Here is a 15,420-nt window from a genome sequence, read left to right as displayed (position 1 = left end):
AAGCAACATAGACAGATAAGTAAGTGTATAAAATCATAAATAAATTATTTATGAAATTTTAAATGTAACATGTATAGTATAACTTGACACGTGTAGGTATATTGCACACTTCCTAAAGAATTTGAACATTGAATTTTTCGAGTTATCACTATGAAAAAGTTTTTTAGAATTCTTCATAATGTATAAACTGACAATAACAAAAACAATGTTCAATCCTGTTCTCCATTATAGTCGTTAATAAATTTGATTAACAAAATAACAACTTGTTAATTTGAATTAATAATGTTATCGATTGTGGTATTTCCACTTTTTGGAAAATGAATGTCTTTGAGTTATATCACTTTTGAAGCAAGATATATCTGGTGTATGTATTAAGAAATCAAACTGTATGCTATGCATATATATAAGTTCGTCGCTCGTCAATGAAGGGTTAATCTCGAATGACCTTGAATGATGTTATGTCATGTGTCGTTGAACTCGTCTTCATAAACACTTTTATGAGCTATAAAATTGAATTGTGAAAGTCCGTCTCATACTATTCCAAGAAAAAAAACAGAATAACCTTCTCAAATTGAAAATTACCTATACATTTTGGATGTTGATGTAAAATAAAAAAAAATGTTTGAATCATCAGATTCCGTACAAAGAGGTAGTCAAACTATACTTTTGTTCGATATATTTAATATTTGCAAAAATTATACTGAAAATTTATCATTTTTATATTACATAACATAATGTCGAAATCATAAATTTATAAAATGTATCTAATCAAATGAATATTTCAAAACGCGAGTTTTAAACAATATGGTTAAAAAACTCACTCACTTATGTATTCGTAACAGATTTTGTTGAATAAACTCTTTAATAAAAATACAATATAAATGGAAGAGGTGAAACAGCTCGTGTGATATAGTTAACTTGATAGTTTCATCTTTTATAAATTATATAATCAAATTAATTTATTTCTGGATATGGTATTTCCAGAAACGTTCAGAAGGATATGTACGTCATTCATTATGCTCTTTTTCCTAGTACTGACGACACTTTTATATCGTGAATATGTTAGAAACATATTTTCATTTCTGTATTAAATTTTCATATCGATAATGAATGTTCATTACCGGAATACATATAGGTTCACCACAATTTTATTTACATGTATATAAAGTATTTATATTAAGAGTAGACGATATATTCCCAAAAACTCGATTAAGATATTAAGAATAAATAGAATAATGATGTGCATTTCAAACAGGAAGTCACTAAACTCACTGTAGAAACAGATCAGGTAATAGAAGCATGATCAATGTTATCACAGATGTTCGTAAATAATACCAGTTTTACGTAATATAATATAAACCACATCCTATAATATGTTACACTTAAATTATGATCCATGGTGCTAGTAAAGTTTTCTTTAGAAGAAAGCTAATCTCCCTCAACGATCTAATCGTAAATTATTTATCAGTGATAATACGTACGCGATTGTGATTTTAACTGCGTGATATCATGGAAAGTTCATGAAAATGATTCTACTAAAAATAATATTATTGTTACATAATAATTTAAATATAGTTGAGTCCTATATATTATGCTGTACTATCACTTGTTATAAACAGATCATGATTCTAATTGTATCTTTTTGGAAAAACAGAAATAGATATATTATTTTACATAATGATAGATAAGATTGTACTCGTGAAATTAAAAATTATTGTCAATGATCTTTGAATAAAAAACTTTTTAACAGTCAAAATTACAGTTTAATTCATATCAACTTATCCAAGATAATAGAATTAGATACTATAATATTATTTCAATTCGATTCACTTATTTTCAATTTTTTAATTTAATTAGCATTTATCCATGCTCGTATTTACTAAAAGTGAACAGCGAATACTATTCGTTGAGGATGCTTTACTTTACTTCGATATTGTTCATTTAGGACATTGCAAAAATATAATGCAATGTTACATTACAGATGTAAATATAAGATAAACTGTTTTAAAAATATAATATAGACTTATAATGTAAAACTTTTAATATAAAACATAAATTTAATACAAATTTAATATAAAGTATAGCTAATGACATAAACAATTATTTTTATATTTTTAAATACTTTTTCTATTTTGCAATATTTTCATATTTCTTCCTGTATTTATAATTAAATTGATAGATCTATGTTTTATTATGAACTTTGTAAATCCGTAGGCAATGAAAAGTAGTTTATTTTGTACTAAAGCTAATCGTATTCTTATAGAAATTTGAATAGAATAGATTCATGAATAATTCTGAAAAATTATAATCGTGCGAGTTCAGATACATTTCAACTTTGATCTGGATTGTATTCGATAAATAGCACTATACATAAATACAACTCTTTTATATCAAATTCAAGGAATAAAAAAAAGACAAATGAGCAGTTTGAGTGCCTATAATTTACCATTAGAAATTTGTTAATTAAAAGATTAGATAGAAAAGAATTTCCGGTTTATAATGTATAGTGTAAATATAGTCAATAGCAAGTCATAATGTAATATAACAAAGTGATCTAACAGAATGTATATACTGATAACACATTTTTAATCAGCAAAGCGAAAAAGTAAGCAATAGTATTTTATTTTAGTACATCATTATATGTGTATAGTTTGAAAAAAATTATATTAGTTATCATTATCATCTGATTTGTTACACTTCTCAATTAAGATATGTAACCTAACGATATATAAATATTGACTTAAATTGCGTTATCTCTGAATTTCCGAGGAAGTAAAAAATAACTAATTTGAATAAGAATGTTACAAATTCTTAAAATTCTCTAGTTATTCAAATCAAATTAATCTGTACATAATTGAATAAAAAATATTGTTCATGAATTTTACATCATAGAAAACATCTAAACTGAATTCTAATTATATATTTCTTATACTGTTTTCGTAAAAGTTCATTAATAGATAATCAGGTAATTGTTGATACAATTAATATTTCATAAATAAATAACTTCTGCAATATCTCATATACGGCTTTGACTAATTTAACGCGGCAAGAAATCAGAGGGAGATTTTAAAATCTATATAAGAATACGTATTACAATATTTAATCCACATACCCTAAATTCTATATAATTTCTCTTCTTATCTCTTACTTAGTTCAAAAAATTGTAATTAGCGATAAATAACAAATTATGTTAAGGAAACGAAAAAATAACAATAACACTGTGTTTTGTACGTTTCAGATAAAAAAGAAGGAAAATTGTTTATGATTATATATCAAATAAAAAACAAGAAATACAACAGACAGAAGAAAGATTAAGGAACGCAGGTTAAGGCATATGTATTCGATTTTATGAATGAAACGTTCAGTTTCTGTAATTAATATATGTGACGATATAACTATATTTTCTCAGCCTTTAAAATTATCTAATACGATCTTTTTTATCGTTAACGAGCAAGAATTCTTCGACTGATCGTTCACGTGTCACAATGTGCGTCTATTATCTTATTTACTCTATTATCTCGTACTTGGATTAAAGATTGCCTATTAATGCATATTTCATTTAAATGACATTATTATGACACAGTTCTAATGGCTAAATGCGTTACTTTAAAAATACATTTCCTTTGTGACGATTTCATAATGCATTTGACGTTAAACTTTTATCGTTGAGTCCATAATTTACTATTGAGACGTCAGTATCACGTTCTCGCACGCTCAACATGAAATACGAATGAAGATGTAAGAAAAGGATCATATCTTTTTTTTCAGCAAAATTTAATATTTCAAAATACGCGGTATATTACTTGTAAACATAAAATAAACTGCGATAAGATTGACAGAAGTGTCAGTGCTTGAAAACTTTAAAGATAAACAATTCTAAATGACAGTCAGATTTTACAACTGTGCTAGTTTTATTAGTATTATAAAGTGATTATTTATTGTTAAAACAATTGTTAGTTACAAGCGAGGGATGTGGGTTTCAATTACCATGCAGTTCACTTCCCTAGTAGACCATATTGATGAAAATTGAACAATTATTTTATGAGAGTAATATAAACATTAACTGTCGAAGGTCGGAACTATTCGTTTCACGTGTCGCTTGTCACACGAAACTTAGGTCTCTTTACAGTTTAAAATTTTCTTTCCCTCTCAATCTTTTTCTTTTTTCAATAAAAAATTAATATTTCTATATTGTATTACAAATTAAATTTTATTTTGGGATTACTATATTTTCTGATAATAATTTTCGAACAAAGATCAGAAATACCAACCTTACGTTTAAGAAATTCTCACATCTAATCTAAACTCAAACTCTATCTTAAACCAACCCATCTGAAATCTAACCTCAATTCAAACCCAACTAAATTTATGTATAAACAAAACTGATATTTTCGGATTCCATCAATGAGTATTATCAAAAAATATAGAGATCGGTCTATGTAATCGGTCTAAAAAATTGTTGGTGTCCTAAAATTTAAGTATATTACGCATTCATGTGTATTCCTTAAACGAAGATGTACATTTAAGAAATGTACAGTTATGTGCTGAACTTATGCCGCCAAGATCCCACATTCAAATAAGAAAACGAACATTTTGGAAACTGTCTCAGAGCTATTTAATATTTGACGAAAATCTAATAATTAACTTTCTATTATGACATATTATAACTGATTCCACTATATCAAACGTTTCAACATTCTACTTAAATTCATCCTCCTCCCTGAAAATATGAAATTTCATTATCAAAGCAGAATCACATGTTTTCTAGTTATAAATATCTGCGGTAATTTAGAGATCTTCGTATGGATATACACGATGAGGATGCATACGATCGACGAAACTTTAAAGAAGCAGAGAGAAACTTGGCTGACCGTGCGAGAAGACCAACTTGGAAAGTCATAGACTGACCCAGTTTTCAATTTAATCGAACGGATTTAGAACGAATCGAAATCAAAAACTTGAATCTGTGCGCGTTGTCAAAGGACGAGGATGAACCGGATGAGGAAGAATGCATACTCACACGAGGTCTCTGGGCGCAGTTTTCAGAGCGACGTAAAACCATCGAAAACGTCCTCCAGCGACTAAATACGCGACGAGAACGACAACCAGTAGCTGCACGAGGAAAATGGGGCCTGTGTATATGGCTAGCAGTGCCAAACAGGCGGCCAAACTCGATATCAGAAACATGATGAGTGCCAGGCGGCGAAGCAAGCGACCGACTGCCTTCCACCGGCTGGCTGCGCTCCTTTCCGTTCCTCTTTCCGTGCGCGTCCTCGTCTTTGGCGTTGTTGTCGTGGTTGCCTCCGTCCCCGCTCCTGCATGCAACACGCGCATATGTATGCGTGCAACGCTTGTTCAACTACAGTCGCGACTCCTATTCTATCGTCTGCTACATTCGGCGTACCTATTGGTTCATTGTTCGCCGTTCCGACTTCCACTTCCACCGTGATACTCGACACATTTGACCTGCTGCTGCTGTTGTTCCTTAGTTTATCCTCGAGCTCGACCCTGCTCTCGGCCGACGTCGACGTCCGCGACGAAGACGCCGGCCGCGAACAGATCGACGGCGAGAAGCCTGCGACGTTAGAATGAACTTCACCTTTTTCTACGTCCTGCAATAAATGCGGTAAACATAATACACACTTAATCTATACACACGATGTTTGTTATTCGTTTATATATACAAGGTGCTTCAGAAATAGGTAGCCAAATTTTGGTATCGTATTCTACTCTTCCCAAAGGTCAAAAGAAATCGTATACTATAAATATGGGTCAGGGAATTCTTTCTTCTCGAGAAATACAATCTGTCTGATAGCTTAATAATACTAAAAATACTGAACTGCTGCATATGACGAAATTTGGAATATGTCGATGCGAAACGTCTATTATTGCAGAAGGAAATCATTTTCAGTAATTTCTTTAAGTAAGTTTTATATTTTTATCAATGAAATATTCTGTCATAAACAAAAAATATTTATATTTCGAAAGGGAAAAGTTTTTGAACCTATGTTTGCATGACATTTTTTCATCCTTAAAAAGGATAAAATAAGAAGATCAAAGTGTGGCCATCTATTTCTAAAATACTTCGCATATACTACCGACTAAACCACCCATTTGCTACGATAGTTGCAGGCAGTTGTCAATGTTCACAATGACGTAATTGAAACTTTTTAGTTTTAGTATAGAGTTGTTAATATAGTGAAAGTTGTTGTTTGCACTTTCTACGAGTTGAGTTCTGTAAATGAGCCCTCAGAATTTACCACGAGGACGTTTGTGTCGCTATAGCATATTACACGTTTGCTTCGACGGTGGCATATTTTTATGCAGTTGTGTTATTGCAATAAAAGTGTAAGGTTTACTAAAGTTCCAGGAAAAATGTGATAAAGTTATAGATTCTTTCTGTTTTTTAATACTAACAACTTCAACTTTTGAATTTATTGATAAAATAGTTTGCATGACATATATTGATGTGTTTTTGAACAATAACGATATAATTTTAAATAAGTTTTGTTTATGGCGTAAATTTCACATCAAGAATATTATAACTCGGAGTGGCAATAATTCTAAAAATAGATGTGTATTATTAAACTAAGCGAGAGTATTTTCTTTTTGTATAAAGTTGCCGAGATTTCAAATCAATGAATTCATCTCTATATATTTCTGATAATTGCTTGAATGATATTATAAATGATTGTTTACAACTCGATATTTCGAGAATTGTATTTGTCATTCGTTTATGTCAAATGACATTTCTTTATAGTTGTCATAAGACGAGAAACTACTGAATTTAAAATACATGTATAGAAAATTTAAAGATGTAAAAATATATAGAATACGTCTCACATAGTTTGTATATATATAAAGTATCCCAAGCAAAATACTCGCGATGAGTATTTAGTAAGCAAAATAAATTTCTACTTAGATTCTATTTATCCAATTGAATTCATAAAGGTATTAACTTGCATAAATATCCGCAGTCCAGTTATTGTAATATTATATATTATGTTATATAAACAAGTAAAAAAAGTAATTTTCTAATTCGTTACGAATTAATGTATATATTTCGTACTTACTACATACACATACATACTACGTACTTAATACTTAATGTAAAGATTATTGCCGAAATTTTAATTAAGAAATCGAATGTAATGTCTCATAATCGTTTTATAATTTTATTCTACTTCTACTGAGATTTCCATTTTTCATAGATGTGGTTAAATGTACAAATGTGTGCGTTGATGTTGGTTGTTCTTACATAGTATCGTATAACCTAGAGTATCGAGTGTATTGCAAACGGTACACTGCAGACTGCTCTGAATAATCCGGGATGAAGTATTATAGTTTCCTAATTGTGAATATCAATGTATTCCGTTAGAAATTATTGCATAGAGATATATAATCATATGTATTAGGTTGTCCGAAAAGTTTCTTTCATTTCATAAGGTGATAATAGATGAAAAAAAATTTCCATTTCCATTTCGGTATGATCCATTTCGTTCTATTTCTATTATTATGTTCGTGCATAATTAAATGAACTAATATAAAACAGGGCTACATTTAGCTGTCTGAACATTCCAACTTATTGTTAAGTATTGTCAAGTACTTTGTCCCCGTGAGTTGAGTATATTAGTAACTGCTATATCAAATCCTGTCATAAGCCTTAGACAAATTGAAAGTTTTCATAGCGTGTCACGTTCAACAACAACAACAATTTTATCAGTGGGCTAGTTAAAAAACGAACCAAGTTCCTAATATTTTTCCTTACGTTCTATTTTCGGATGAAGCTAATTTTAATAACAGAGGACACGTGAATCGTCACGTCTCATCTATCATTATTAGTTACACAAGTTGATCATCATTGGTATAAACAAATATCTTATCTAGAACAATGGTCTTTTTATATGGGATTGATAAATGATTATGTGATCAAGCAATACTTCTTTAATGATCATTTAACAGCTAAACGTTACAATTAGATTTCTTTAAGGTGAGTACCATTCCACCTAGATGAAATTGGTCTGCACACAATGCAACATCTACGGTTTCAGAACGATGCTTTTCTCCTGCACACAGTACCCACCAATATTCGTAGAACACTAAATGAACTATTTCGAAACGGTTGGTTTGGTAAATGTGAAAATGTAGAATTTCTACCGCGTTCACCAGATTTCACTCCTTTACATTTTCTCATGTGGGGCTATGTAAAAAATAATTTTTGTCAAGTTAAGCTAACAACACCTGCAGGTATGAAACGTAGGATTGGTCATACGTGTTAGAATCTATCGACTACTACACTGGATAGAGTAGAGGAATCCTTGAAAAAACAGACAAAAAGCTTTTGTACATTGAGATAAATGGCCGTGAGTTCGAACATCTATTACGATAGAATCCATATCAATGAGACACTCACATACAAACAAAATCGGCTCTTTTTAGAGCCAATATTACGTGCACAAAGTCCGATCGTGTAGCCGCCTTGTATCGTGATTGTGTATCTAGTTTACTATCAACCGTAAGATGGATATGATTTTAGATAAATAAATAAATAAGTAAATGAATAAATAAGATGAGGAAATAAATTTCTATCCTTAAAATGTGTAAAAATAATTTCCAACTATATTATGACTTATGTCAGGTATTATGATATATTCGTTCATGCTAACTACTTTTTTCTGCTTAAACCAAGATATTTTAAACTTATACTTTGAACCCAATAAATATCAAGGACAATCTTCATGTAGGAAGTGAATTGCAATATTAAAATTTAGTTATCTTATTCTATTAAGGTAAAAAGGAAAGAAGTGAATATAGAAACAATAATCCAAGAACATTTTATGTACTCATATACAATGGATATTCTAATCTGACTTTAATATGAGTCTAATTTATTCTGTCTGTGACAACTGTACGCTTTTTCTTTAGAAGAAACTAAACTGAATAATATATGTATAATCTGAACTCTCTTGCATAGTGATTTTTCAACAAATAATATTAGTAAATTGGCAAATTACAAGTTATAAGCTCCACTTTTATAATTTTATAATTTTAAGTCAAATAGAACAATTGAATGACTTGTAATTTGTAAAATTTACTTCTGGAATTTCACATGTTTTATTATCAAGCTTATTATTGTCATATAAGAAGATTTGTTAATATTAATAACCTGCATCTTATGATTTGTAAAATTGTGCATTTGTTCAATTAATTCAATTATGTAAAATGGCCAAAACTACAAAATAGTATAATACAAGTTTGCATACAATTCAAAGAGACTAAAATATAAACAAAAAAGATAATACAACTTCTAAGGATTATTTAATTTGCCTAAAACGTGAAAGAGCTTTTGAGACATTTTATATGATACTGAAGGATAAACTCATTTTAATCATGTAGAGACTACATATCCGGAGTAACATCGTAATATGAGAAGTGAAAAACAAACATAAAGGAATAAGTATTAAGTATATGTGTACGTACTTATATACTTGTGTGTATTCGCACTATACAAATGGACGTAAAGAAAATAAACGTGTACTGCAACAGCAATTTAATCAAGACACTAAGCATATGTAAGTATATATATATATATCAATTGGGATACTGACGAAGTTTTTAAAGTATGAAATCATATAACAGATTTATATTAATTTCATATAATAAACTTCAGAACCCTTAATATAATTTTTAAAATATCTATACAATTGTATAATATAATATTGCGCATTTTAAGATGTCAATTATAATAAGTACGTTATATACATACTACTGCTATATTTCATTAAATTTTATTTAATATGGTTATTACATAATTATTATCAACTAAAAATATTTTCATTGCTTTTTAAATATTTGTTGTTTATAATCCAGCAATGTCAATTATTATTATAAGATATTATTACTACAGTATTGAAAAAACACAATTTTCTTTAAATTTTACAAAATTTGTATTAAATAAAATAAACTCGGTTACAGATTATTTGAAAAATAATTTCATAACAAAATTTCAGTTCAATGGATACAGGACAAAAGTAAATGCTAATTTATTATTTTAATATTTAAAGTCGAAGGTTTAGAACAAATACGTTCTTTTTTTAATATTGCTTTACATGTCTGCTAACGTTTCTATACTTTCTACTTTCTCCTAGAATTTCTCTCGCAGTAAGTAAAGTATCATCCGAGGTACAGAGCAACTGTACTACATATAATCTTCTAGATTTTCTATTATAATAATAGCGTATGATAGTTACTTCATATTTTTTATTTTTTCTATGGTATATACAATGAGTAAGTCCACGAGCATTTGAAAACTTTTGAAAAAGATACAAGAAACCTTAAATATTATATTTTAAATAGCATATTACTCTTAAATATCATACCATAAGGTATAAGGAACCTTGGGAAATGTATAAAACTTTAAGGATCTTGTTACATAATTTTTTAATAAATTTTTATAAAAGATATCCCGAGTATTTAAAATAATGCTATAAATTCATTTGCGCGTATGAACAACTTTTTTGTTCGACATTATAACACTTTTCTCAGAAATATAAACGGATATGCACGTTGTAGATTGTTACGCCGGACGACACTCTACCTGGACCAGGCCACACACCGCAGGCAAGATGGTAACCAGATGTCCGCTCGTCCTCACTGCCTACCTTCAATAGTCTCAAGGACCCATCATAAATCTCAGTAATTTACTAGCTAAGGTCCTTCAGACCAAAGAAATATCCCTTTTCTAAATCGCTTTCTAAAGAGTATTGTCGACTACGATTTGACACGGGAAAGTTAGTTTTTTCTCAGGTATAATGCTTCCCACCAGTAACTTTCTATCGAGGGCGGCTAAGGCCCTTCCTAGTCCACCAACCTTCTTTTACCCATTCAGAAGCAATGTCTACTGCAAAATTGTCACCAACAAATCCGATGATCCCTTGCGTTAGACACACCCACGGAGCTTTCCTCCGATACGGCATCGTCACTTTAACTCACTTCTCCTACGACATTAGGAAAGTCAAATCAACGACTTCTCCTACGACACTAGGAGGGTCAAGTCAACTACTTACTTAACTTGTACATTCGCATCAGTGTAATCATTTCTCTACAAAGTTGTTGAAATAAACATAAAGTTATATCTGTTGAATCAGTGTAACTACTCAATTAAACCACCTCTATTATCCTAACCGAAATAGGGGATCGATCATTTCGTGGCGTCGATTATCTAATCGTAACGGGAATTTACGACTCCCGTTGACGTGTTTCCTCGCGATCGCGTCTCTCCGCGAGTGATCGAACATAGATAGTAATCACTGTATATAGCAATCGTACTAAATGTTCCGTATAATTTTTCAGTCATTTGTGAAATAAAAAAAAATTCTCAGCTATAACTATCTACATTACGTGTCCTATATATATGATGATAATGAACGAAATAGTACATTACGTAGTTCAGAGTTCATAGTGAGATTAAAATTTAATGTTTAAAACAAGGCTAAGACCGTGCACGTACTAGCGACAAAACTGTCGCTTTAACAGCTAACATCCGAGAACACCCGATTTCCATTTCTTTACCTGAGTTTCCTCACTGATCAGTCTTACGCGTAGCTAAACTTCCAATATTCCTTAATCTCTTACACAAACTTTGAAAAATTCGGTTCGAAGCATGTGTACGCTTTGGAAACCGTTCAACGTACAACGTTCGTGTCCTTACCGAATTTTGTTGCGTTTCGCCATAGATGAAAATCGTATCCACCTACTTTTCAAAAGAAAACTTCATTGTAACACTCGCGATGATATTTGATTCAGCAATCGAATAATACTGATTACCAATATTCTACACAGCATCATAAGTTGTCACGTTTACATTCACATAGCAAGTCATGTATTATAATTATTAGAACGTAAAGGTTGCAGAAAGTCTATCTGTTTATATAAAAGGAAGGATTAATGAAATATAACAAGCCATAAGAGATGGATCTACAATCTTGAGGTAGAAATAAAAATCTTCACGAACTTCCATGACTTTGAATGACCTTTATCATAGTTTGTCTCAAAGCTAGCTATCACGTAGTGATAAAAATATTTATTACTACATCTGGGTTGAAAAAATACAAATAATCTTGAAATTTCCTCAACGCGCTACTTATACAAAAAATACTTGCATCATATTATGCTCCACCGAGTAAATATTGCTACATGAAAAATATTGTTACCAATAGCAGAAATATTCAAGATGAACAAAGTTATTAGGCCACCCTGTATACGCCGTTGTTAGAAAAAGAAGAAACTGAACTTCCAGTTGATACAAGCGAGAGCATAAAGATACATATAACTACTAAAACTATAGTATATTAGGTGGTAATGACAAAATCCGCGATCATTGAGTTGCCAACCCAATATATACAATCTGATATATATGTTTATTTCTTAGACAAATTTCTTCCAAATTTGAAATTTAATATTTTATGCCATTACTTATATATTGTACCACTAATGCTATAGTATTTTTTTTTTATATTTCTTCTACTATTAGCACTAGATCTATAGGTGTATATCTGATATTCACATGAGTATTCATTAAGTTAGTTGTAAATAAAGATATATAATTTGGCACAAGATTTTAAACAAAATGTTTATAAATGTGATACAAGAAATTAATATTAAGCTTATGTACATGTACTTTCAAATATAATCAATGATATTTATCATTACTGCAAATCTGTAAATCATGTTTATTTACAGTTTACATTTTACGTTAGGTTTTTCTTTCAATCAATCTATTGTACATATGCTTATATGTTATATGTAATTATGTATGATATAGATATAACGAGTCATTATTAATGACTTTTGAAAACTTCAATACATTACTATTGTTTCTCTTATTCTTTTAACAAATCCAAATTATTTTCTCCAAGTTATTGTTATTATAACATTCCTCTTGATAAACGATTAGAACTTTATACAAGAACTTAAAAAATTTGTATCAAAACATTACAACTGTTAAAATCTCTTAAACGAACCAATCCTTTGCAAAAATTATAGAACTCTATTTATGATTTCAACTGAGCACTAATAACCTATTACGGTATCTATAGCGGTCGAAGTCACTCTAAGCTCTAAACAATCAATTCAAGAAAAAAATAATCTGAGATTTTCTTTTATGAATCAGAAGTTTAGACATTGTTCCTTCTTAAAATTATAGATTTTATACATGTAACAATCCTTTTATCCTTAGTACGAGGATCGCCCAAAAAGTACTATCCCTTTACGTATAGAAGCCATATAAAACAATGGAATGTATTTAGAGACGCTCACTTAGTTTCATCCATGTATTGACATAAGTTATACAAAATTTTGTGTTTAAATATTTAATATTGTCGCTGTATCAAACGTTTAAAATGACGATGCGAATTGAAAATCCCGCCGATGACACTTTTACTCTCTTCCACCGCTGAAAAAATTCTTCTAAAAGTAAAAAGTAACCACAGAATTACAGCAGTTAATTCGCGGTAGCACGAATTCAATAGGGACAGAGAAACTGTACGTGATCGTAAGCATTCAGGCCGTTCGTCTCTCACTACAGAGTTCGAGAACGTGTTTGCAATTTCATTGCAAATGATAATCATTACAAACGTCGTTTTGCAAAACTTAAAGATTTGTTTGATTGATAATTGTTTATAAGAAACATGATTTAAAGAACTGCGTAAGACGATATTTATGTGAACCGGCGGCGGAAACGTATGACGAAGATATACAAAAACTCGTATAACGATTCAATTAAACTCGTATTCAATTAAAGCTAGTGATTGCATTGAAAAATAACTTAGTAAATAACTAGTATAACTAACCTCTTATGTAATAAAATTGAAATTTCCTTTAAATAGTGTTACGGTATTTCTAAACTTCTTAGAAATGTTATGCTCTGCTTTTATATGGTTGTAATCATTTTTGTATTTTTCAATATGCTTGTTACATTTAAATATTATTTTATTTCAAGGATAATTTTAAGAAAATATAAAACACCGTAGTAAACAGTAAAATTATCCTTAAAATAAATAATCTATAATAATTTTTGTGTTATTATCTAGAAAATAATATTTGCGTTTTAGCATTAGAAAAATCTTTACTCACCCCAAAAAGATATTTATGCCTTTGATTAACAGCTTGGTAGGAAACTAGAACACATTTTTGTAAAACTCTTTTTAGCCGCGTAGTTGATGATATATACTAAACATATATCAGATACACTTTCTCAATCCTCTAAATTGTATGCCGTATACAAAATTCACTTATTATAATATTTATTTAAAAGTGAAAACTTAAAAAATAAGGAAGATTCTGGCACTTCACAACCACCCTCGATAGCGAAACTTAATCAATAACTCTACATTACTGCTACCATGTGGCAAGGTATAGAAGCTTCGTAGTACTGCACGAAAAATATACATATTTTTAAACCGGAAATTAGTCCCTAAAAAGGAATTCTTAAAAATGTTTTATATGTAAAAATCTTTAAATAATATATATGATGCAAGCAACATGCCTTCATTTTTTACTTTATTCATAAAATGAAATTCAACTAAAGTCATTTACTTAACTTTCAATTCTCTTCATTTACTTTATTTAGATTTTTTCACAGGTAGTTCAATTTCTTATTTGTTAAATTTTTTCTTATATTTATGCTTTTCGTACATTAAATTTTTCTCGATACTGTATTTGTATCGATAATCTATTTTGAAAGTGTCTTACAAATATAAAAATCTAAACAACTTGATAATTAATTGTATTTTATCAGAAATATATTGGTCATTAATTTCCAATATAAACAAGAAAACAATATTTATGCTACTAATCAAAGCACACTATAGTTCACTACGTATATAAACTTTTATAAATTAGTGAAATTTATATAAAATAGTAAAAAGTACAAGATAAAAAAAATAACTTTTGTCTGATAAGTATTTCGATGTTTAACAAACAAAAAATTTACATAAACAATTATGTAAAGAGTATAATACTCAACAAAATTAATCAAATATAAAAATCAATTTATTTATATTATAAGATCATTTATTATTGAAATTATATATTTTTTCAAAAATCTTTTTCATTAATATATTATCGATCTCTACTAGATCGATATTGGATACAGATGATAACAGATATCAATGTTGACGAGTATCGATAAGTTATCGATGACTTTCAAATTATCCATAAAACAAATAAAAATTTCAGTTCTATAAGTATGTTTTAATACTACATTTAATATTTTCTATTAACTGCAATACATTTAAAATGAACTATTTTAAACTTATAGCAATTTTTGTCTTTTGCATTTGTAAATAACATTGACGATAACGTGCATTCGCGCACAGTTAAAATGTATACCTCGAATACTTTCACTTCTTTCAAATATAA

General features: G+C 29.3%; 1 protein-coding gene across 3 annotated transcripts in view; it reads right to left on the bottom strand.

The window, feature by feature from the left end:
- The window catches only part of Fatp1 (Fatty acid transport protein 1), a 33,552-nt gene that overhangs the window by 14,054 nt on the left and 4,078 nt on the right, over nucleotides 1-15,420 (bottom strand). The window contains exons 1-3 of one of the 3 annotated variants that reach the window (XM_069113477.1): nucleotides 14,134-14,374; nucleotides 5,405-5,612; nucleotides 5,021-5,315 (exon numbers count right to left, since the gene is read on the bottom strand). In XM_069113477.1, coding sequence (XP_068969578.1) covers nucleotides 5,021-5,187 — 167 coding nt within the window. In that variant the 5' untranslated portion in view covers nucleotides 5,188-5,315; nucleotides 5,405-5,612; nucleotides 14,134-14,374. Of the gene's footprint in view, nucleotides 1-5,020; nucleotides 5,316-5,404; nucleotides 5,613-11,571; nucleotides 11,589-14,133; nucleotides 14,375-15,420 lie in introns of those variants that run through there. The other 2 variants (XM_069113478.1, XM_069113476.1) reach the window with 2 other exon arrangements.

This window comes from Bombus flavifrons, chromosome 5 (assembly GCF_040668555.2).
Source record: "Bombus flavifrons isolate JBK064 chromosome 5, iyBomFlav1_principal, whole genome shotgun sequence".
Lineage (NCBI taxonomy): Eukaryota > Metazoa > Arthropoda > Insecta > Hymenoptera > Apidae > Bombus > Bombus flavifrons.
Note: the sequence above shows the minus strand (reverse complement) of the source record. Positions and strands in the feature narration are given on the sequence as shown.